General features: G+C 37.8%; 2 protein-coding genes across 3 annotated transcripts in view; both read left to right on the plus strand.

Annotated features, from left to right (window-relative positions):
• LOC117290273 (kinase suppressor of Ras 2-like) overlaps positions 1-2,860 on the plus strand; it is a 43,966-nt gene extending 41,106 nt beyond the window's left edge. For both annotated transcript variants that reach the window (XM_033771577.1, XM_033771578.1), the window contains 2 exons: positions 197-326; positions 900-2,860. In XM_033771577.1, coding sequence (XP_033627468.1) covers positions 197-326; positions 900-1,058 — 289 coding nt within the window. In that variant the 3' untranslated portion in view covers positions 1,059-2,860. The remainder of the gene's footprint in view (positions 1-196; positions 327-899) is intronic.
• A 4,251-nt stretch (positions 2,861-7,111) lies between these two features.
• LOC117290760 (transcobalamin-1-like) lies at positions 7,112-15,554 on the plus strand. Its single transcript, XM_033772307.1, has 8 exons — positions 7,112-7,363; positions 8,780-9,029; positions 10,502-10,815; positions 11,484-11,659; positions 12,175-12,361; positions 13,207-13,411; positions 14,243-14,367; positions 15,033-15,554. Exons 1-8 carry the CDS (start codon positions 7,297-7,299, stop codon positions 15,092-15,094), a joined length of 1,386 nt encoding a protein of 461 aa, XP_033628198.1. The 5' UTR covers positions 7,112-7,296; the 3' UTR covers positions 15,095-15,554.
• The last annotated feature ends 7,838 nt before the right edge of the window (positions 15,555-23,392 follow it).

Consider the following 23,392-nt stretch of genomic DNA (forward strand, 5'->3'; position numbering starts at 1 on the left):
TAAACAAAAACAAAAACAATAAAAATATCAAAAAAACCACCACTGTAGGAGATACATGTACTCTATAGAGACTTCATAGAGGAAACAAATGCAATTGCATACATGCCCCTGGTCATTGCCTCAGTGCCCTTTAAATGCTATAGTAGAAATTTACAATTTTGTCATAATTCTCATTTCTTCTTTCTACCCTGTACAGCACAATATGGTATGAGCTACTGGCTGGTGACTTACCATTTCACAAACAGGCAGCAGAGTCCATTATCTGGCGGGTAGGGAAGGGTATTAAGCAACCCCTCAGCAGTCTGCAGGCTTCTAGAGATGTCAAGGTATGGTTGATAGTTGGCTAGTCTAATATGAATGATAGAATTGGGGTTTCAAAGAGTTTGTAAAAAGTAAATTTTGTCAAAAGTAAAGTTGACAAAGCTGGTCACTTTTTGACTGTAAGGCTGATTCCGAATTACCGACTACAACCCACACTCTGCTGATCAGAAACACCAGAGCTTGTGTCCGCTGCTCCTAAATGCTCCGGCCATGACACACCAGCTGTGGTTAGGATTGGTTACTAGATTGTAGGGGTTTTGTATGGTTTGACTCTTAAAGAATCTGGGTACTTTTTGTATGACACGAACGTCTACAGATTTAAATTAAACTAACACGATTTAAAGATAATGATTGTGGGAAGCTTCCCTTAAAATATTACTTGCTGTTGTGCTGTAGTTTTTGAGAAGTTAGTAAGACAATTGCACAAAAATAATTTTCATAATCTACCCATACGGTAGATTTCAGTACTGGTAGATTTACACATGGTTCTAGCGCAAACCAAATATACATTGATACCTCACACTACAATGCCTCAAATCCCATATAATGTTTTGTTTCTATTTGGGGTTTTTTTACAGGATATTTTAATGGTGTGCTGGAACTACAACCCAGAGAAACGACAGGAATTTACGGACATTATAAAAGTCCTGAACAGACTGCCCAAGAAAAGAGGCGGTCTTCACAGAAGCCCCTCCCACCCACTCCACTTATCTCGCTCAGCGGAGTCCGTGTTATAGCGCCCTTTATAGCCCCTGGTGGAGGAATCTCCTTCAGCGACTTGGAACTCTTATCTGCCTGGGAGCAGTCGTTTCTGGTGCAATTCTCGGAGTCCCGTTCACTTCTGCGGCCATCTTGGGTTTGTTCTTGGAAGATGTAGCATGTTAAATAATTAAGTGAATTTCTTCATGGATAGGACATCCAATAAAATTTCAGCCCTGATTTCGGAAACCTTTGTTTCCGGTCTTCAGTTTGTGGTTGCTTGATTCCTTGCCCTGAACTGCGATTTTCAGAAAATTACTATCTTGCAAAAAAAAAGTTAGTGGCCTTACGTTTCAATAGTAGGCTTTCTCAAAGGCTGAATGACAACACAGCAAACATGAACAGGATTACTGGGATCGATTTTACAAAGAGTTAAGACTAGTCTTATCTCAAGTTAGGACGAGTTACTCGACCTAACTTAGGACTAGCCTTAAGGTCTTAATAACTCCTAAAGAATTCTAGGACTATCTTTGTGAAATCGACCACTGGTGTAACAAAAGCAGTTAAGTGGAAAAGGTGGATAGAGATGAAAGCACACAGAGAAAGCAGGGGATGAACAAAGAGGAGGGCAACCAAAAAGGGGCGTTTTCAACCATAGGAGGTAGGGAACACATACAAAATACGATCTCAAGATGATTTATGAAAACCCTTCAAGCAGATAGTGAAATACTGGGAACAACTTTCAACCATGTGTACAAATTCTAAAAGTTTCGAAGTGGGAACTTCTCGGTCTATAATCACAACTGTGTTTCAACATTAAATTTATCCATTTACTCTCTTTTTTGTCATACATAATGTTTATTCATTAATCGTCACAATACCCCCAAATATCTCAGTGGCATGCTTTGTAAAATAACTTTAAACTGCGGCTGGCTCTGCTATTTTTTACAAGGATTTGTTTGTTTCCCTCCCGATTTTTAAAGTGGAGGTACATAAAATAAAAATTCCATCTGTGCATTTTAAGTTAAGCTGATGTGCTCATACCAAAATTGTTGCATCATTTGTTGTTGGTTGAAAGCTGACAAAAAATCATCATTTTGATGTTTGTGGTGCAAATTTCTTTCATAATACAATTATGGGTTATTGGAAAGGAAATGTTCTGACAAACCTTAAAATGAACTTTGTGAAAGGGAAAATATACTTGTGAAATGGAAAATATACTGTAAATTACTTTTACTCTTAAGCAATTTTAATATATTGGTATGAAAATATTGCTGATAGTTTTTTATATTTAACTTTTAACTATTTCAAGATTTGGATGGACTTTTTTCTTTTGTTATGGGAGATGTCCCTTTAGGAGGGAAGAAAGCCCAAGTTCATGAAGATGAAATTCAATGTGTTTTTTTTTAATACAGGTTATTTATTTTGAAAAATATGCAAATTTAAAAGGCTGAGGATGCACAATCATGTTTAAGTTATTGTCTTTTGTTGATTTCATTATTCCAGAGAAATGTTGTCTTTGTTTTCAATTCTAGTTATCATTACATTTTCTCCCAAAGAGCCATTTGCATAGTATATGTTTTACTTCATAGCTTTACAAGTCACAGGCTTTTGCTGTTTTGCAGTAATTTAAACCCTTGTTTGATTGGACCATACGGTAATTCTTTTTACATTTCATCAAATTATGGATTTCAAGAATCTATAACACATTTCAAGATCAGTTTTTTATTCAAACTTCAGATTAAGGTAATATTCCGGTGATTGTCACAAGTTAAAGACACTGGACACTATTGGTAATTGTCAAAGACTAGTCTTCACAGTTGGTGTATCTCAACATGCATAAAATAACAAAGCTGTGAAAATTTGAGCTCAATCGGTCGTTGAAGTTGCGAGATATTAATGAAAAAATAAACACCCTTGTCGCACCATGGTCACACGAAGTTGTGTGCTTTCAAATGCTTGATTTCGAAACCTCAAATTCTAAATCTGAGGTCTCGAAATCAAATTCTTGGAAAATTGCTTCTTGAAAACTACGTTACTTCAGAGGGAGCCGTTTCTCACAATGTTTTATACTATCAACCTCTCCCCATTACTCGTAATCAAGAAAGGTTTTACAATAACTATTTTGAGTAATTACCAATAGTGTCCACTGCCTTTACGCCCATACTTCTCGCGAATCGCAAAAGCTTAGTGAATTTCTTTTGTTTGCATCACATATTTGCTACCAGGTGAAGTATGAACTGGGCTTTACAAGTAAATTAAAAAAAATAACTGAACACGGAATGCTTTAAATTAGCATATCCTAGTAATGGCATCAGAATTCCAAAGAATTCCCATCAGAATGTGTGTTTTTTTATTCACAAAGATGAAATAACCTTTTTAATGACCTCGGATGTTCTGTATCTTCTTCTTTTTTTAGGAGACTTTAAAGCGTGTTAAGCTGTTTCATTGTTGCATTGTAAATCTGTTTTCAAAGAATCTAACTTCTTTTTCTTCTTTTTTATATGAAACGGGGATTTTTACTTGTCATTTTTTTTTTTACATTTTTTATTTATTGACTGATTTTTATTTATTTTTTATTCAACGTAAAAAATTGTTACCATTGTTGTGCTGGCCATGATAATATTCTGATAATATTCACCTTAATGTTGTAGAGAGAAAAAAATAGGAAGGATGAAAAAGTGTCTTTTCTCTTAGAAATTCTAGAAATGATGATAATGATGAACATTTCTGCATTGCTATTTTATACTAAAATGACCAGCCTTTGTGACAACGGTGCTATGCCTTCTGTAACTTTCAAACAATTTCTATACATATTTAATTACAGTTGTTGTTTGCTAATTGGTCATTTCACAAATTTTGAGAGGTGCACCGCATAAGAAGTTAGCCAGAGAAAATTGAGCCTCGTTTAAACTACTGCCCATGATGAGTAAGATTCATTCAGTTTTATCCAAGAAGATTTTCGTAATACGTGGTGCTAAATGTAGATGGAAAGCGAGACTATTTGGCATTTGCGTTACCACAAGTGATTGTTCTTTCGAAGTAATAATCTAAATGATAGAAGTCTTTTTTCACTCTGTGAGATTTGTTCTCATTTTATTTGCTTCACTTCAAAATGTGTAAGCAATTTCTGTGTATTAAGTCTAACAAGATTTGGGGTTGAACAAAAACAATTTGACGAGAGTTGAACCTGCGACCTCCGGATGACTGGCTGGCGCTCTACCATCTAAGCTATCCAACCCTAAGTTTTGTTATTCATAATCATGCCAATAAAAAGTATCTGCATTTAGTATTAATCTTAACAAGGTTTGATACGGTTCCTTTGAAGTAAAGGTGTTGACACCCCATGAAGATCACTGTAAATGCATGTTTAATGTGTAGGGACCCCTCCCCCTCCCCAGTTCAGTGTTGATTTACTTGTCCACTTGCTGCTGCATCACTTATGAATCAATAACGAACAAAGTAGCAAAACTATTTCAGTCATTTTAAAATAATATAATAATGCTTTGCCTTTCCTTAAACACATTGATTTTTTTCAAATTGTAAAATCATCACATGCTCTGAAGAAAATGTCAGGCCGTTTTTTTTATCTTACATTTTCTGCATAAAATTAAAACCTAATTGTACTTTTCCCTAACTGTTTAAGAATGCTCACAGAAGCAAATGGACGGTTGTATAGATCACACACCATTGTATACCCCAAACACCACACACACACCCACCCACACATGTACACGCCTGCAACCGTGGACTGCCTATTGTCCCTCTTTTGTTTATACTCAAAACATTTTGCAACAGCTCCCATTGGTTTTGTACACATTTTCCAACCGTTATCGGTCCCCGGTTCGAATGTGTATACCTACTCACCCAATCACCTGCAATCAATCAGGGGCCTCATAATTATTGTCCCTCTGTTGTTATTGGACATGCTCTCCAACTGGGGACTTTCACCCAACTGGGGACCCTATTGTTCCTTTTGTTATAGGTCCCCTGTTTGAATGTGAATACAAACCCACACATGTGCAGATTCTACAAAATGCATCCTTGTGGGAAATTATATAGTTTGTTCCTTTGTCCGTGTACTTAACATCCTCCTATAGACTTTGTACAAACCCCAGTTTGTTTAATTCCCCTGTGAAGACCTTATGTTTTCCTGTAAAGTACCAAATATGAGCTCATGATTGTCCGTTTACTTGTTGTTAAAATGCTTAAATTATTCCATCTCATTTTCAAACATTATTCAAGGGTGCTGACTGTACAAATAATCTTCAAACTTGTTTTTAATTCTCAGATAAAATGGGCATGATGAACTTTTTACTGTCTATTAAATATGCAATTGTATTTTAGGTAATGTTTTCATTATCAATTTGAAAATTTTAGTAAACACCAACTGTTTAATAACTGGTTTTATCTGAAAGGCAAGTCTTAAACATGGAGTCAGATATACGGCTGTGGCTAATTCACCTACCTATTCTTCAGTGTTGTTGCTGAAGTCAACAGCCATAGTCAAAGACGCTTAATGTAGAAGTGGCTAAAAACTATAGCTGTGGCTCCAGTATAGCACCCCGTATCCAAATGCATTGTTACAGTGAGTTTTTTTTAATCAAACCCTGTCTAAAATGTGGCCTTATGTGGATTGTTTTAAGACTTTGGTCTGGTACCGAAGTATTATGAATTTAAAGAATTTATTGCATGAATAAATTCAAAGGTGAAAATAAAGGATGTGGGTAAAGAATGAGTATTGTTACTAGTACTGAATGCAAAGTGGATTTACAAGTAACTGTGAAGCTACCATGACTCCATGTTGGTACTCCTTGAACAAAAATAATGGTATAGAAACGTACACAGGAGAAAATGATTATTCTTTGTATGTATGTTCTGTAACAGAGTGACAGTATGGCGGCTTATTTGTGAAGCCACTATGGTTTCTCTGTTTAGTCGGTAGACGTTTAAGAAATGTGTACAAAACAAGTAGAGGAGAAAATTTGACATGATGGTACCAGACCACTGAATTAAGAAATGGCCTTAGCTCTGGTTAAGGCAGTATAACTTATTGTATTAAATGTAAAGGAACTGCTTAAAAAACACAGTGCAATTTTCTATTTATTGCATTTTGTAGATGGATAGACAATGGAAGAAATTTGTTTTTTGAGAAATTTAGAAAGTACAGGATATATTATAGTAACTCATTTAAATCTGTAAAATACATGATACATCTTTTATATATATGAATATAGAACAATCTTCTACTTGGGGTTGTATATATATGACGAGATCCATGCCTTAATGTACTTGCTATGTCATTGAGTATAATGTGGAGCTATTCACTCACAGAAGAAGATTTTTTTGGAAAACAGGAATAAAATACTCTTCTATCTTGTATTGAATATAAAATGGGTTTTACTCTTGTCCGTTTTTTTTTGTATGTGTCAGAACTGTGTCTTCTTTAGTCAAGAGGTAGCCTTTAAGTTTGAAGACAGTGTATGTTTTGTTACAGCTTGGAAGCCCAACATATGCATAAACAACAAACCTGTGCAAATTTTGGCTCATTTGGTCAAATTTTTAAAAAGTCATGAAAGAAAAAATATTGTTGAAACTGTGCGCTTTCTGATGCCTGAGCATGGGGGGAAAGCAACTTACATGTGGTGCCTGCCCTTTTAACACCTCAACTCAGATAGGGGGGGGGCAAGGGTTCAAAGCAGGAAGGCTCCAGGTGTTAAGGGCCAAAGACAAATTATTTATGCGAACTTTTGTTGAAGTGCATACTTTTTGTTATGCATTACTGTGTTTTATGTGCGACCCTGGGACAAATCCTGATTATCCCCGAATTCACCCCCTCTTAAAACTGGTTGAGATCCATTGAGTCCAATTGGACACCGAGCCACAGGCTCATTCGGAACCCTGCACGTAACGCTCCGCGTGCATCTGACCCCAGTTTAAATTCCGAGAACGGTTAGGTCCGTGGTTCCGGCCGGGATCATTAGCATTGTATGTGTGACAATCCACACGTCGTCCACTCTGCTGCTGAGCAGCACGGTGCACAGAGCCACCCCATACGCACACTGTACGACCCCATACGAAGTCTCTTTCCAGCACACGGTGTGCGCAGCAGCTGCGAGCGAGATTGACATTGCGATACGCACACGCTCAAATAATTTGACAAGTGAATGCGGAAGTCATTTTTCACACATTGTTCTTGTTTCAGCTGCGTAACAGTTCGGCAGCCATAGGCAGCTCAGTTGCTCTGGTACTTGCCTTTGTGAAGAGATTTTAACAATGAAGATTACTGTGACATTGTGTTTGCTATTGTTGGCTCTGTCATCTTTTGTTCGATCAGAAGGGGGTAAGTCAAGTACCGTTTAGTGTTTGCAATTGTTATAATGATTAGTTTGCCAAATATGTCCAGGATGCATGATGTTTGCAACTTCAATACTTTTGCTTGGGAAGCCTTGCATTAAAATAAATATCACTTTATAATCGGTAAATGTAGGTGCTGTTTAGTGTTTGCAAGAAAACTGTTTTGTCCCATTGTTATCCCTACTTAACTGAGGAGTCAGTGTATCCCTGGTGGTCACAGGTGTAACCAGACATTTCATTTCTTCTGTTACTTTTTGTTTGTTTTTGTGGGGGGGGGGGGGCGGGGACGAGAGGGAGTTGAATTGCGATAAATGTCTGTATCAGACTGCCACTTTTTCTTTAATTGTTACCAGAAGCAGTATCTCATTTACCTTGAGTCAATAAGATTGTTTTGTTTATTATCAATGAAAAATTGGCAGTCTGATTAGTAGACATTGTAACATTATTTATTGGGGTGTTTTCTTTAGTTAGCCAGCAAAGTCTGTGTCCATCACCTATTCACTGTTTTGCTTTGAATTATGCAACCCGGCATGCTTTCTATCACGTATCAGGGTTATAACTTTTTTTATACTAAAAACAAAAATTGTACGGAAATGCACACGTGTCCATTTTCCTTCATGAGGAAAGTCAAGCGGCAATGGCAGCACACATTGACACCATCATTTATTGAGAACACTATGTACACGGTGCAGATAAAGGTTCAGATTGTACAACCAGTTCTATTGTATGCAAAATAAGAACACACTATATAATGTGGGCCTCTTTTGACCAAAGTTTGTACAGTCATACTGTATCTATTGTTACTTCATAATTTGTTTCCCAGCGACAGCATTCTGTCCGTAGTCAATATGCCCATTTGATCAGACACACAGTTTAAATGTGCGGCAGCATAAGGATCCCATGATGATTTAAAAGCGCTTCTGATTAAAGGTATCCTCATTTCATTGTCCATGTCATCCTGGATTGGGGGAGGGGGGAGGGGTCCCCCAAAACGAAAAACAAAATTATCAGAAAAAAAAGATTACATTTATTTTGTCAACTTAAAATAAGTAAATAAGTTTCCTTCAAAACTATCGCTGCGCGGGTGTTTTTTAGTATCAAGTAATAATTCGCAAGGAAAAATGACTGAATAAATTTTCAGTAATTTGGGGTCACTTGGGTGTGATCCCTAGCTACACGGCTGTTAAAGGTTTTTGGCTTCTTACTGGCAGCCCTAAACAAAGATATTGACAAAATAGTGAGACTGCCACCATGGGGCTATAGCTCCAGCCTATTAGTATTAATCTGGAGGTCATTGGTTACAAATCCTGCTTTGAAAATTTGTCCTTTTTCAACCCCAATATTGTTTGTTATGTCCACCAAAGTTAATAAGCTTATTTTGTTAAAATTATACATTCATTAGAAGTAGATAATTCTCTTGAGACATCTTGCGGAGATGATTCTGTCAACTGTGCCCTCACCAAGGCAACCAGATGGTTACTGACGCAACAGGAGGCAGACTGGAGCTGGAACGAGGGCACCAGTTCATCTTCTGTTGTCTTGGCGATGCAGCTGGCCAATGAGAACTGGTTCTTAGAGAAGGGACTGAAGGCCCAGCTCGGAGTGAAACAGCTAGAGATAGAGTTGCTTGCTGAGCTTGCCCGATCAGCCAGGTAGGTCCAATCAATAATTTAGTTGGCATAGTGGTATCTTTCCTCGCCTTCCAACTCTAGGACCCCGGTATGAATCTGCCCGGGGGCACTACATGGATTGGGCTTTCAGTCCCTACCTGACTGCATGGGTTTGAATCTGCCAGGGGGCACTACGTGGATTGGGCTTTCAGTCCCTACCTGACTGCATGGGTTTGAATCTGCCAGGGGGCACTACGTGGATTGGGTTTTCAGTCCCTACCTGACTGCATGGGTTTGAATCTGCCAGGGGGCACTACGTGGATTGGGCTTTCAGTCCCTACCTGACTGCATGGGTTTGAATCTGCCCGGGGGCACTACGTGGATTGGGCTTTCAGTCCCTACCTGACTGCATGGGTTTGAATCTGCCAGGGGGCACTACGTGGATTGGGCTTTCAGTCCCTACCTGACTGCATGGGTTTGAATCTGCCAGGGGGCACTACGTGGATTGGGCTTTCAGTCCCTACCTGACTGCATGGGTTTGAATCTGCCAGGGGGCACTACGTGGATTGGGCTTTCAGTCCCTACCTGACTGCATGGGTTTGAATCTGCCAGGGGGCACTACGTGGATTGGGCTTTCAGTCCCTACCTGACTGCATGGGTTTGAATCTGCCAGGGGGCACTACGTGGATTGGGTTTTCAGTCCCTACCTGACTGCATGGGTTTGAATCTGCCAGGGGGCACTACGTGGATTGGGCTTTCAGTCCCTACCTGACTGCATGGGTTTGAATCTGCCAGGGGGCACTACGTGGATTGGGCTTTCAGTCCCTACCTGACTGCATGGGTTTGAATCTGCCAGGGGGCACTACGTGGATTGGGCTTTCAGTCCCTACCTGACTGCATGGGTTTTCCCTGGAATAATTCTCTGGGGTTTTCCTCCCAAAACTAAAACTGAAACTTAATTTTTGTCTTCTCTTCATGGGGCTCTTTGCTAGTATAGTGATTACGTTTGCTTTTTCGAGAGCTCTTGGCTTCACACCCGAATAAATAAATGTACATAATGACCCCTTGCATATTCAAAATAGTCCCCTTACTGAGGTCAATGAAGCGCTATTTTTGGCTGAGAGTCTTGCGCATCACGTACATGTGTGCATGTTTCTATTGGTCTAAACTCTCACGAGACTGTACCATTTGTCTGGAATCCTTTACCCTGGTGATGCTTGAGTTGAAGGATTCAGAAGGCCTGGAATTAAACGAAGGCCACGGAGGCCAAAGTCAAACTGAACCACATCATAGGCCAGTGTTTTGAGTTATTAAAAACTGTGAATCTACTATCCAAACCATTTTATTCAAATTTGCATTCAAACTACATTTATAAATGGATTATGTTGGTAATAATAACAGCATTTATAAAGCGAAATATTTCCCCCAAAATTGCTCAAAGGCGCTGGTATTGTTCTTTTTTTAACACACACACTCATCCCTTTATTATTTTTCTATTTTTTCTGTTATTACAGACAGAGTGGTTGTGACAATAACTCCGAACGCCGCCCACGTCTTGTTCAAATCCCCGTTGGTCGCCTCGCTCTCTACATCCTGGCATTGGAATCTACATGTCACGACACCACAGACTTCTACGGCAATGACCTTGTGGAGATCTTAGAGCGCAATATGAAGCATTTCCCTCGGAATGACTTCAATAACTACTTCCAATATTCTATGGGGGTGTTGGCGCTCTGTCAAAGTGGTACCCAAGCTGTGAAGTTGAAGCATATTCGTCAGCTTCTTGAGGGTAAAGAAGACGATGGGTGCTACATGTTTGATGGACAGGGTTAGTGCTCTTTATAAAAAATAATATGAAGAAAAATAGCTAGTTCTTACATAGCACAGTTTACAATAATGTCAATGCGCTTCACATTATTGGTCATTGGGCCAATAATCCTTTCATCTTTCTCAGCTCCCTGGGAGTATACAACCCTGAGCTGTTGTGACGCTCTGAAGGCTTTTTCATAAACAACTTTATATCAACCGGCTACCAGAGAAGCAATTATAATCAAGCATCTTGCTCAGGGACACAAGTGTAATTTTCAGGATTCGAACCCACAGTTAACCACAAGAACTTGAGTTTGATGCTCTAAACCACTCAACCCAGACACCCTACATCAACAGCAGCGCTCAATTTGATAACATTTGGTGTACTATGTAACCATTCTTTTGCTGAGCGTAATTAAGTAAGGAACCATCCACCAGAATGCAAAACTTGAAATTTTAGCTGTTTACCAAACTCTGCTTAACAACAATGTTGTGCTAAGCAATACAATGGTTGGTCTCACTGTTACAATTCCAAATGACAAATCTGCAACCATCACAGTTGCAGAAAATTGAATATCATGACCATGATTATATTCAGGGAATATGATGTAACTCATGCATGAAGAATTCTAATTTAATAAATCTTTTTCATTTGTTTGTTGTTGTTGTTCTTCTTGTTTACATTAGGTGCTGATGTTTCTTCTCTAAGTCTTATGGCTTTGTCGTGTGCAGAGAATAGTGTCCCAGAGAGTTACAGATCACACTTTGAGCGTCACTTCAATAAGACAATGGATTGTATATTAAGCAAGCAGAATGAAGATGGGTCTGTTGGTAACCACATCAGCACAGCTCTTGCTAGTCAGGTAAGTCAAATCTTTTGTAGTTTGTTCATGGATTGACCCCTATTAAACCTTGCTATGGAAGAGATATTGTTGCTAGGAAATTTGCATGATGTTGCTGTTCATCAGTTAATCTTACTTTACTTGAATTATTTTAAAACCAGTTTTCTTGAAAAACAATTGGAATACATCACTTAAAGTTAATGTCATGGCTTCTTATTTTTGTGTGTGAAGTATAAACCAGATGCTGAGTGACCTACATAAATTGTGAATTATTGTAACATATTGAATGAGTATTTGAACGTGTCCGAATTTGCTGCTACAGCTGCGCTTATGACTAGATGTTTGCATCATCATGCATTGAAGTATAGGCCACAGTCTAGAAAGTTTTACATTAAAACTAAGCAAACCTAAAAAGGGCAAGAATTTTTGCCACAGGTTTAATGTTTGTGATAATTTTGGAAGTTTCATCGATGGTTGTGCTTTGTTTAATTTTATATTGCTTTTTAAAATTCTCTTAACTCTTGTTTACTTTTCAGGCTCTGCTCGCTGCCAATGTGGATCCAATAGTGTGGAAGAAAGAGCAAGCATTTCAGCACATCCTCAATTCTCAAGATGAAGACGGCCATTTTGGAAACCTTGGAGCCACTGTTCAGATTCTTCCCATTCTTGCTAACAGACATCATGGAAGTGTCAAGGAGGTCAAAGCTGCTTGTCTTTTAAATGGTAAAAAAACAAAATCTAAGACAGCTAGCCAGTAGGGCTAAGGCCTTCTTACGATTTGGTTGTCAAAGTTTGAACTCATTTTGTAATTATTGAGACATCCCACCCGAGTGACATGACTGTAGATATTTTTTTCACAGGATTCGGGGGGGGGGGGGGGGGGAGTAGTACTGTGAGTATAAAGTGCTTACAGATCAGTGTAAGGGGGAAACAAATTATAGTAACAAATAATTAAACGAATACATTTTTTTGCAAAATTAACATCTGTTGAAACATCTTCATTTGTTAACAACGTCACGTCAATGTTGTAAATATTTTTTTTCTTTTTCTAACTTCTAACAACTTTTTTCCCGTTGCGCCATGAAATGCTGGATGGACCTGTGGAAACTGCCATGTAATAAAGCGTTTTCAAATCAACTTTAAAGACAGTGGACACTATTGGTAATTGTCAAAGACCAGTCTTCTCACTTGATGAATCTCAACATATGCATAAAATAACAAACCTGTGAAAATTTGAGCTCAAACGATCTTTGAATTTGCGAGATAATATTGAAAGAAAAAAACACCCTTGTCACACAAAGGTGTGTGCTTTCTGATGCTTGATTTCGAGACCTCAAATTCTAAACTTGAGGTCTCGAAATCAAATTCGTGGAAATTACGCCTTTCTCGAAAACTACGTCACTTCAGAGGGAGCTGTTTCTCACAATGTTTTATACCATCAACCTCTCCCCCATTACTCGTTATCAAGAAAGGTTTTATGATGATAATTACTTTGAGTAATTACCAATAGTGTCCACTGCCTTTAAGCCCTACAACTGAAAAGAAAAAACCTCTTTGCAAACTTTCAGATGCACAGCCTACCGCTGCCCAACCAGCCAGTAACCAATCAGCAACAACAACAGAACTAGGTCCACCAATCACAATTCAAATCACTGTTGAGAATAGCGTCCATGATAATCAAGAGACAGTGACTATTCCAGTTACTGGCCCAGCTGGCTTAACCCTGTTCCAATTCCTGCAAAGAGCAATGGAGATATCTGGAGATCAATTCTGGTGAGTGAGAATTTATATCTGGACGTTTCTCAGTAGCTCTATGGGTCTGGCTTCCTAATGTGAGGAAAACATAATAATGATAATCAAGGAATGACGAGTCAACGAATAGTCTAATTCTTTCCCAAATTAATGTGACTCAAAACCACTTAGGGTCACAATAATGAAAGCTAGTTTTTATAAAGTACTTGCTTTATCTCTGCAGTCGTCTCAAAGCGCTTTTTCATTATTTATTTCCCGACGGGTTTTTTAAGATTATGATTTATAAGACCTATTTATGTAACACCTGGTATTTGTTAACAAGATGCTAGGGTACATTCAGTTCAGCAGCCACTGCCAGAAATACCGGGGCAAACCCCTTCTCTTAGCGATAAGTGTAACTGGGTTCTTGTATGTTACACAACTCATGAGACCAACAACTTTACGTCTAATCCAAAGGATGAAGCAATAAAATAATAATAAGACTTGTAATGCGCACTTATCCACCCTGCTGGGTGTTCAAGGCGCAGTAAAACCGGAAAACAAACAAAACAAAGAAAAACAGACACAACCAAATTAGTCCTTAGAAACCTGTGACATAAGATAAGTTTTGAGAAGAGATATTTGAATGTTGAATGCAATAATAGTTAAGTATCTTGCTTTAGTACACAAGTGTTAATACCAGGACTCTGCAACGTCAGGCCTTTAGTTGTTTGCATTTATACCATAGGTTCTTTGGTTGATGGGTAGTTTGGAACAGCTAATTCAATTTTCTATCAAAACATCTTGTTGAATGGAGGAGGTAAGCCTTACTGATGCTTAAAGGTGTCTCGTTTTTTGTTTTCATTTTGATAGGTTTGAATCTAAAATGACAGACTTTGGTAACTTCATGACCAGTATTAATGGAATTCCCAACGATGGCGTTAACCATACCTATTGGACTATCCTCATTGGACCTGAACGGGAGTCCGCTTCTACAGGTGAGTTTAATCTTCACAATCTAAAAGCAAACACCAACACAAAAATGTTGTCAAATTAAAAATGCCACCACAATTAGAAAGCTTAGTTGGTAGAGACATAGAGCCTCAGATAAACCCAAAGTCAATTTTTCTCACTCCAAATTCTAGAAAAGAATTTTTGTTTAACTGTGGGTAATTCATTTTCTAAAAGGTCTATCAGTAGATTTGTCTTCCTTGTATTTTGGTTATAAGCTTAGGTTCAAGTTTTAATTGACCCATCTTATCAAAGACATACAAGTACTATTTTCCTGTCTAAATTTATGAATTGATCATGTCATAAAATGCCTCTCAGATTTTGGTTTGCCCAATTGTATTACCATTGTTTTGTGTTACCAATAATTGTATTTACAAATTGTGTTAAATGTTTCATAAAAATCCCCCCAAAATCCTTGTATACATTTTTGTTGATAGATATTAAGTTGACTAAAGTCTGGTTCATTCTTCCTGTCATTGCGAATGCATAGTGAATTTGACATCACAGCCGTGTTTGCTGCGAATGTTCCGCAAAAGATGCGGAATTGCTTGTTGCCAATTTGTGGCCAAATTCGTTTGAACCGGGCTTTATTCTTCATTATGTTTTATGTGACTGAACTCATTTTTTGCTTTGCCTCTGTTTTGTCTGACAGGATCTGATGGCATAACACCAGAAGATGGCAAAGAGTATATTTTCTACTACAAAGCTTTCTAAAACTCATCAATTGATAGTTCCCACATGACGTAAATCGGCCATCTTTGCAGGCAATTTGGAACACGCCCTTATGCATTTTACGCGAGAACGGCGTGCAGCATGCGCATATTTCGCAAAACTCGTTGCCTGTTAGTAAACAGCGTGGATGTGTTAATAAACTGAGCGCTTGGCGCACCTGCAAGCGAAAATGCAATTTGCCCGTAAAGATGGTGTCTGTTGCAACTCATCAATACTCATACTCAATAAATATAGTTAGGGCATTTGACTTATACAATTATTGTGACCCTCCTGTAACTTTATAGCTCTTTCAGTGCTTGCTTTTTGTCTGCGCTTTGAACCTAAAAGATGCCCAGCAGTTTTAGTATTTCGAAATTTTGTACAACAAATAAAAGTTTTTCTATAACCAAACAAAAACGTACCTTGCTTACTTCTGTGTTGCCTTGGTACATCCCAAATTCAGTAATATTTCTTGAGTGATAATGCTGGATTGTGAACTTTTATATAATGGGTTGTACATGTATTTTATGACACTTTTTCAGTACATAAAAAATGTACTTTATGATAATGGCGCTTTCAGAAAACATAAAACAGATTGTTCATGTGTGACCTTTGAACTGAAAGAGTTTACAAGTACAGTGGTAAGTTTCCAGGCGTGTTATCTTTTAAGTTTGTCAGAACTTTTAACTTATTAGGCTGAACAGAGTCTTTGTAAACTTAATGATGTTAATTTCTTAATATACATCAATCTCAACATGTGACTATCAGTCGGTTAATGGACTGCTATACATATTCAAAGAAACACACAGTTTTGGTTGGAATAAATCCACACATGTAAACAGTTGTAACTTATCGAGATCATTCGCACTGTCTTCATAGTAAGTAAACACACCCAAGAGTCCCATGTGTGCACATGTCTTTATACGACTACATTTTATTTAAAATAGTCAAATTTAATATTAAATGTCACATTATTTGGTTTACAATAATTATATAATACACAGATAATTGTTTTATATTCTAAAATATGCAGAGAGTGTTAACAATGAGGGTTACAGAACTATAGGTGGCAGAAGAAATTGTTTTGTGTTCGATAAATTGGTATTTATTTGTGTTGACCTCGGGTGAAGTTGACCAGATTATCCTGTGCCAAATGTATGATCCCATTGTACGTTGTATTACGCAGGGCGCTAAAAAAGTGGTGCTTTCAGTGCCACTTTGCAATTACTTTATTAATTGTTCATTCATAAATACCTTTAGACAGTTTCGCTATTCCTATTGGTGGAGAGCGCGTCACGTGGGTGTGTATAAACCTTTGTTTATGACCGGTAAAAAGTGTTAATTCATGGGCGTGACACGCAAACTTGCACCTGTTCTTATAAGACAGTTTCTTTATTCCTATTGGTCGAGAGCAACAGCTGAAACAGTTGTGCCACATCACGCGATTTGCACGGCGCACACAGCATTCCCTTATAAGGAGTTGTTTACCCGAGGGCGGCGGAGGGCTTTACCATTTCATAGCTGGAGGGGTTGTGTTTACTCCTGCTCGGTTTCAGGGATTCAGTAACAATACCTTAATCCGATTCTTCGTTGTGCAATTTGGCACGGGTGACTTGGTAATTACCACGAGGATGCATGGGTTAATTCGCTCTGGCGATTATGTCAAAAAATGTGCCACGGTGACAATTGTTGATGGGTGCGAGACCATTTTCATGCCCGTTGGTGTTATTTGTTTTCTTAATTTTTCTTTTAAAGGCATGGACACTGTTGGTTATTCAAAATAACTCTTAGCATAAAAACTTAATAGATGTTAAAAACTTACTTGTAATGTTAATTTGTAACAGGCAATGGGGAGCTGTTGATATTATCAGGCCTGTATGCTTCGTTTTTGAAAGGGCAAGGGCACCAAGGCATTTTCTCTTTGGCAAAGGGCACCCTATGAAGAAATTGTAAATTTCTACTGGAGCATTTCAAGGGCACCACACCAAGGCATATTTTTTCAAGTGGGTATGAATGAGTAGGATAGGGTGAATGGCCTTGTATCCCGCTGTACTAGCCAAACGTTACTCCTGACTGGGAGTCTATTTGTTGCACTTGTTTCTCATCTCATAATTAAAGACACTGGACACTATTGGTAATATTGTCAAATTTCAGTCTTCTCACTTGGTGTATCTCAACATATGCATAAAACAACAAACCTGTGAAAATTTGAGCTCTATTGGTCGTCGAAGTTGCGAGATAATAATGAAAGTAAAAACACCTTGTCACACGTCAATTGTGACCGTTCAGATGCTTGATTTTGAGACCTCAAAATTCTAAATCTGAGGTCTCGAAATCAAATTCGCAGAAAATAACTTATTTCTCGAAAACTACGTCACTTCAGAGTGAGCCGTTTCTCACAATGTTTTATACGTTCAACCAATCCCCATTACTCGCTACCAAGTAAGGTTTTATGCTAATAATTATTTTGAGTAATTACCAATAGTGTCCACTGTCTTTAAAAGGCTTAGCATTAAATCTTGTTAATTTTCTCACGTCTTTGATATCTTCATTGTTTAATGTAATTTCTGGCATTCGATACAAAAATATGTTGCCAGGGGTTTATTTCATAAAGCTGTCAAGCAGGAAACACTGCTTGACAAAAATGTCTTGAGTCGGACACCAGCCACAACATTATTGTAAAGTTATTGTATTGTGGGCTGGTTACCTGATTATGCTAAGCAATGTTATGCTGTTCTAAGCGAGTTTTTGTGCTTACAGGCTTTATGAAACTTGGCCCTGAAAGACAGATGAAAATAGTGCTACATGGCACTCTGTGCAGCCAAGCTAGTTAAAACAAATAAAAGCGCCCTCTCTTGTTTTTTCTTTTACAATCCATCTGAGTGAGGGCGGTATACAGTTTTCATAGAACCGGACGTGAGTGGTTTTTATAAAGTTTGTGATAGACTGTGCAAGTCTAGTGCGTATGTGAACCTCCATGACCAAGTTGGTTTCTGTTTTAAATATTGATGTAAGCGAGATTATGTTTCTTCAAACGGTTTTATTTTGCGGAGGGCTTGCAAAAAAAGACTGCGGTTATAATCGCAACAATGCCAACTTTATGGAATTTCGGCTGATGATAAGAATGTGTGTGCTTAGCAAGTTTGTGTGCTTACATGGTTTATGAAAATGAGCCATGTAAAGCTGTTTAGCAGAAAATTTGCTAAGCAAAGTACGTAGTGTGAGGTCTACCAGTTACACGACAAATGGACAATAATACTTCACGGCTGGTAAATGTTTCTGACCAACGAGAGGTTTATAAGCTCAGCAAGTTAAATGTGCTGGCCTTATACATTTTGCTGAGACCCTGTTTACGCTAAGCGATACCCGTGAATTGGTTAATATTAAGCAATTTTGACAAATGTTGAACGTAAACTATGACACTCTTTTTCGTTAAATTTGTCTGGGTACACCCAAACTATAAACAGTGGCCCCAAATTGAATCAGGTCTGTAAGCATAAAAAAACTTGCTAAGCACACTGAAAAGTATTGCTTAGCAGACAGAAACAGTAATTCGTTTGTTTATATTCATGTTGTTGTTGAAATGTTATGCCGTGCACAACATATAGAGAGATTATTATTTTATTAATGGACTCTTTGGATCTCCGTAGAACTATTAAGTCAAGTGATCTTCCTGCCGCATTGCGTTACGCATGGATCGTTACAATAAGACAACCCTTTCCGATAGTTCTTCCTTAATTGACTAGTAATGGCTTCGAGGCCACGCAGTATTTGTGAAAACGCGAATTTAAAAACCAGCTATTCATATCACATATCTGTGCCCATCTAATTCAAGCACCACAACCCGGAGTCGAGCCCTAGGACCAGTCAACTTGAAAGCGGGCGCCAACCAGGTCATGTTAAGTTTTATGATCCGCTCATTTTCAAATAGGTATTGTAGCCTTTATGAGACTAATTGCTTTTTGTGTTATTCATAACACATCTGAGTCCCTCACATTCAAGCGCCACAACCGGGATTCGAACCGAAAGACCACTCAACTACTGGGGCTTCAAGGTCGCATGCAGTTCTGTGATCCGCTCATTTTCAAAGAGGTAGAACCTTTATGAAAATGAAGGAATGGTTACAAGACTATGAACTACGTTAAAACGGTGTAGAATGTAACTATGTTCACTAATAATACCCTTAAAAGTGTATTTCTTTTTTTTCAAAATCCAAAAAGGTCCATGACACCACATTTCAAACTATATTAGAGCCTGCTGTACAAATAATTACTGGCTAATTTCTTTTCGCTTTTCGTATCGTTGTACGTTTATATTATTGTTTATGTTCTAAACATAGTTATGGAAATTCAACGGATTCTTAATAATTTAGATGTAATGTTTTTTTCCTTGACGTTTTAATGGATTTATGCGGCGGTCTTTCTGTTGTTAAAATAAGCTCGTTGTAATTATAATCACCGTTGTTGTCGTAATGGGTAATTGACTCACATATAACAGAGTGTCATCAATATAGCCATCCCACTTGTTGGTGATTTAAGTAGAAGGATGCGTCTGATGGGGACACACAAAGGAAAATAGTACTGGAAATCGATAAAAACACAAAGGAAGACGAAAGGTTGAGTGGAAAATTTAATGAGGACACACAAAGGCAAGGGATTAAAATTTTGGGGACACACAAAGGAAAGGGATTAAGATTTTGGGGACATACAAAGGAAGACGAAAATGTTGAATGAAATATTTAATGAGGACACACACAGGAAGACGGAAGGGGAAGGGATTAAAATTTTGGGGACACACAAAGGAAGACGGAAGGTTGAATGAAATATTTAATTAGGACACACAATAGGAAGATGGAGTTTCATCATACCTAAATTAAACGTAAACAGAACTATAGTATACAGTATTAAAATGATCCCCCATCATAGGTAACTAACAGCTTAGTCAACTATATTGACCTATTGTTTTCTACCCTCACCTGAAAAGGAAATATTCCATCAGGTGTTAATGTTTTATTTATTTTTTTCAGCAGGACTCCTATGTGTCTTAATGCAGTTAAAATAATCTTAGTAAATTCACTAAGTTCAACTGAAGTTAATAGAGAGCAATGGAGGCAACTGTCGTCATTTGACCGCCATGTGTGTGTGAATAGCAATGCAGACATGCATGTGTGTACAGGCTGCGCACAACTCCAAGCCAATGAAAGCTCTCCGGAAGCGTGTACGTTTTATCAAAGATGGCAGCCAAAGGATTGGGTCTAATTCGAAAGCAGTTTCTTTTACGTGGAAACAAATTACGACCTCCACTGCAGCATTTATAACTTGAATAATTTAAAGGATTTATAAGTAATTTAGAATGGTGAGGGTCGCTGGCATAAAAATAGAGATTATGACCACTGTTGTCATGGATGGATTTCACAATTATTGGCTTCGGCTTATGAATCTATGCATAAAATTATATTAATTTTATGCGAGTTCAATACTTTTCAGATTTCTAACAGGTGAATAAGTTGTACAACAACATAATCAAAGATTGACTGGACTGTAATTTTAAAGTAGTGTCTATGCAAACTAGCAGATGGGGCCAGACTTTAGAATGTGGTGTGGTTTCCTTTTCTTCTTTCTTAAACTGTATTGTCCGAAATGATACAGTGGTAGTCGAATGTACCACAGTACTGGTCTAAGATATAGATCCTTCTTCTATCCGCCATTGGTGTACAATAAATAAATATACCAATTATTGAAGGTACACAATTACTTTTTCAAACTTACCATTGCAGAAGATCTTTATGATCTTTGTGGTTAAACCACTTCAACACTTTCAATGGAGTCGAACCACGTACTATGTGCTTCTGTTTTTTGTTGCCCTTCTAGATGTACTAAGTGATGAGTGCTTATATTGAATTATTTTCCAAAAAGAGTATGGTCGGAATAAACGTCATACTGATTTGAATTTTTTCCTTGACTGCTCAATAATGTTCACTAGAGCGGAGCTACACACAATGACTATACTTGGCAACCTTCGGCCATTATTAAACGCTCAATTTCAAAAGTGAAGAGCAGTATAATGGCAAACGTGTAAGTTTACACACGGGAGTTATATTAAGAGGGACGACATTTTTCCAGTAAATTCACACATTTTTGTTCTAGTTTATGGTCCCAGTTTCATAGAGCTGGCTAAGCACAACTAGTAGTATAAACAGAACAGAATTATGCTTATCAGAGTATAAGGTTACCATCCAAAACATCATGTCACAAGTACACTTTCAAGTTCTATCTGGTCATTTCTGCTTAGCAAGAAACTTGGGCGGCTTGCTCTTTCACAATGGCTTTACATTGCTACGTCGCTCCTTAATGTCATACATTAAAGGCAGTGGACACTATTGGTAATTACTACCAATTACTATGGGTAAAATGATTATTATCAAAAATCTTACTTGATTACGAGTAATGGGGAGGTTGATAGTATAGAAACGGCTCCCTCTGAACTGACGTAGTTTCCGAGAAAGAAGTATTTTTCCACGAATTTGATTTCGAGACCTAAGAATTAGATTTTGATGTCTCGAAATCAAGTATCTGAAAGCACACAACTTCGTGTGACAAGGGTGATTTTTCTTTCATTATTATCTCGCAACTTTGATGACCAATTGAGCTAAAATTGTCACAGGTTTGTTATTTTATGCATAATTATGTTGAGATACACCAACTGAGAAGACTGGTCTTTGACAATTACCAATAGTGTCCACTGTCTTTAATAATAACAACCCCAGAGATGGACGGTACAAAATGTCAACAGAACTATACACAATGTAGCTCAAAAAACACAAAATAAAAGTTCACAGATTTACAAATAACTGACAGGGTTTACAGAAGGTAATGGTGAAAGGCTTCTCTTGAAATATTATTCCATGAAATGCTTTACTTTTTGAGAAAACAGTAAAACAATATCAATTCTCGAATCGAGGCGAAACGTGCGGAAATCGAGGCGAAATCGAGACGAAACGTGCGAAAACAAGGGGGTTATTTTCTCCCGACTCCGATGACCAATTGAGCCTAAATTTTCACAGGTTTGTTATTTTATATATAAGTTGTGATATACGAAGTGTGGGCCTTGTACAATACTGTTTACCGAAAGTGTCCAATGGCTTTAAGTGTACTTTTTGTTTTCTTTTTCGAAATCCAAAAGGTTCCATGACACCACATTTCAAATAATATTAGAGCATGCTGTACAAATAATTCTGGCTCATTCCTGAATTTCTTTTCGCTTTTCGTATCGTTGTACATTCATTTTGTTCTTGTTCTAAACATAGTTATGTAAATGCCATGGATTCTTAATAATTTAGATGTAATGGTTTTTTCCTTGACGTTTTAATGGATTTATGCGGCGGTCTTTCGGATGTTAAAATAATCTCATTGTAATTGTTATCACCGTTGTTGTCGTAATTGGGTAATTGGCAGGCACAACAGAGTGTCATCATTTTATAACCATTCCACTTCTTGGTAATATAACAATAGGCTATTATACAGTACTACCGGACGGCTGTTACATGTTTGTTTCATTTGAGCACTCATGACAATCTACAACAATTTAGTGTCACGTTTACAGTGTCAGTAAACGCAGTCAGCCTGTTATGTTTTCTGATTCACTCTGTTGTCGTCATCGTCGTTGTTTTTGTTGTTGTTGTTGTTGTTGTTGTTCTTTGTTCTTTTTAAAACTCCCCCGTTAAAGTCGCTAACGATTATCAGGAAATAAGCAACTGTGTCTTTAGATGCTAATTGAAGATCTATTTTAAAAGTAACTTTCACATAACAAAATATCTATCTGTAGGAATGTCACTGGTATGTTTTTTATATTTTATTAATAAAATGTTTGGAGAATCGGCCTTTTTTAGCTGTTTTTAATATCCTCCATTAACATTTTTTTGTACATGGTCAGCTTCATATACTGTCATATGGACATTTATATTATTTAAAGAAACATAATTAACATAATGTCTATTTTTAATCCAAAGGTCGTCTGGCAATTCAACAAAAATCATCTCGTTTTTTGTTCAGACCCACCTGCACGTCTCATTACATTAAATTAGCATAATATGAGCTACCTTGCTGATATTCTACTACGTAATTGGATGTTGCAGTACAGTCTATGCACTAGACTTGTGCACAAGTCGTTAATGGTCTGCCGCGGTGACATAGTCGAGTCGTGGTGGTGTCGCAATGTATCAGGTTTCCGCGATCGAACACTGCTCTCGCGAGATCACCGCTCCTGCGCGAACTGCAGCTGGTTGCCGACTTCTACTCCGTA

This window comes from Asterias rubens, chromosome 5 (assembly GCF_902459465.1).
Source record: "Asterias rubens chromosome 5, eAstRub1.3, whole genome shotgun sequence".
Taxonomy (NCBI): Eukaryota; Metazoa; Echinodermata; class Asteroidea; order Forcipulatida; family Asteriidae; genus Asterias; species Asterias rubens.

Excerpts from the sequence above, each read along its gene's own strand:
- LOC117290760 (XM_033772307.1), top strand. The coding sequence starts at position 7,297 with ATGAAGATTACTGTGACATTGTGTTTGCTATTGTTGGCTCTGTCATCT. Across the intron at positions 11,660-12,174 it reads GCACAGCTCTTGCTAGTCAG|GCTCTGCTCGCTGCCAATGT; the intron begins GTAAGTCAAATC and ends TTTACTTTTCAG. Across the intron at positions 14,368-15,032 it reads ACGGGAGTCCGCTTCTACAG|GATCTGATGGCATAACACCA; the intron begins GTGAGTTTAATC and ends TTTGTCTGACAG.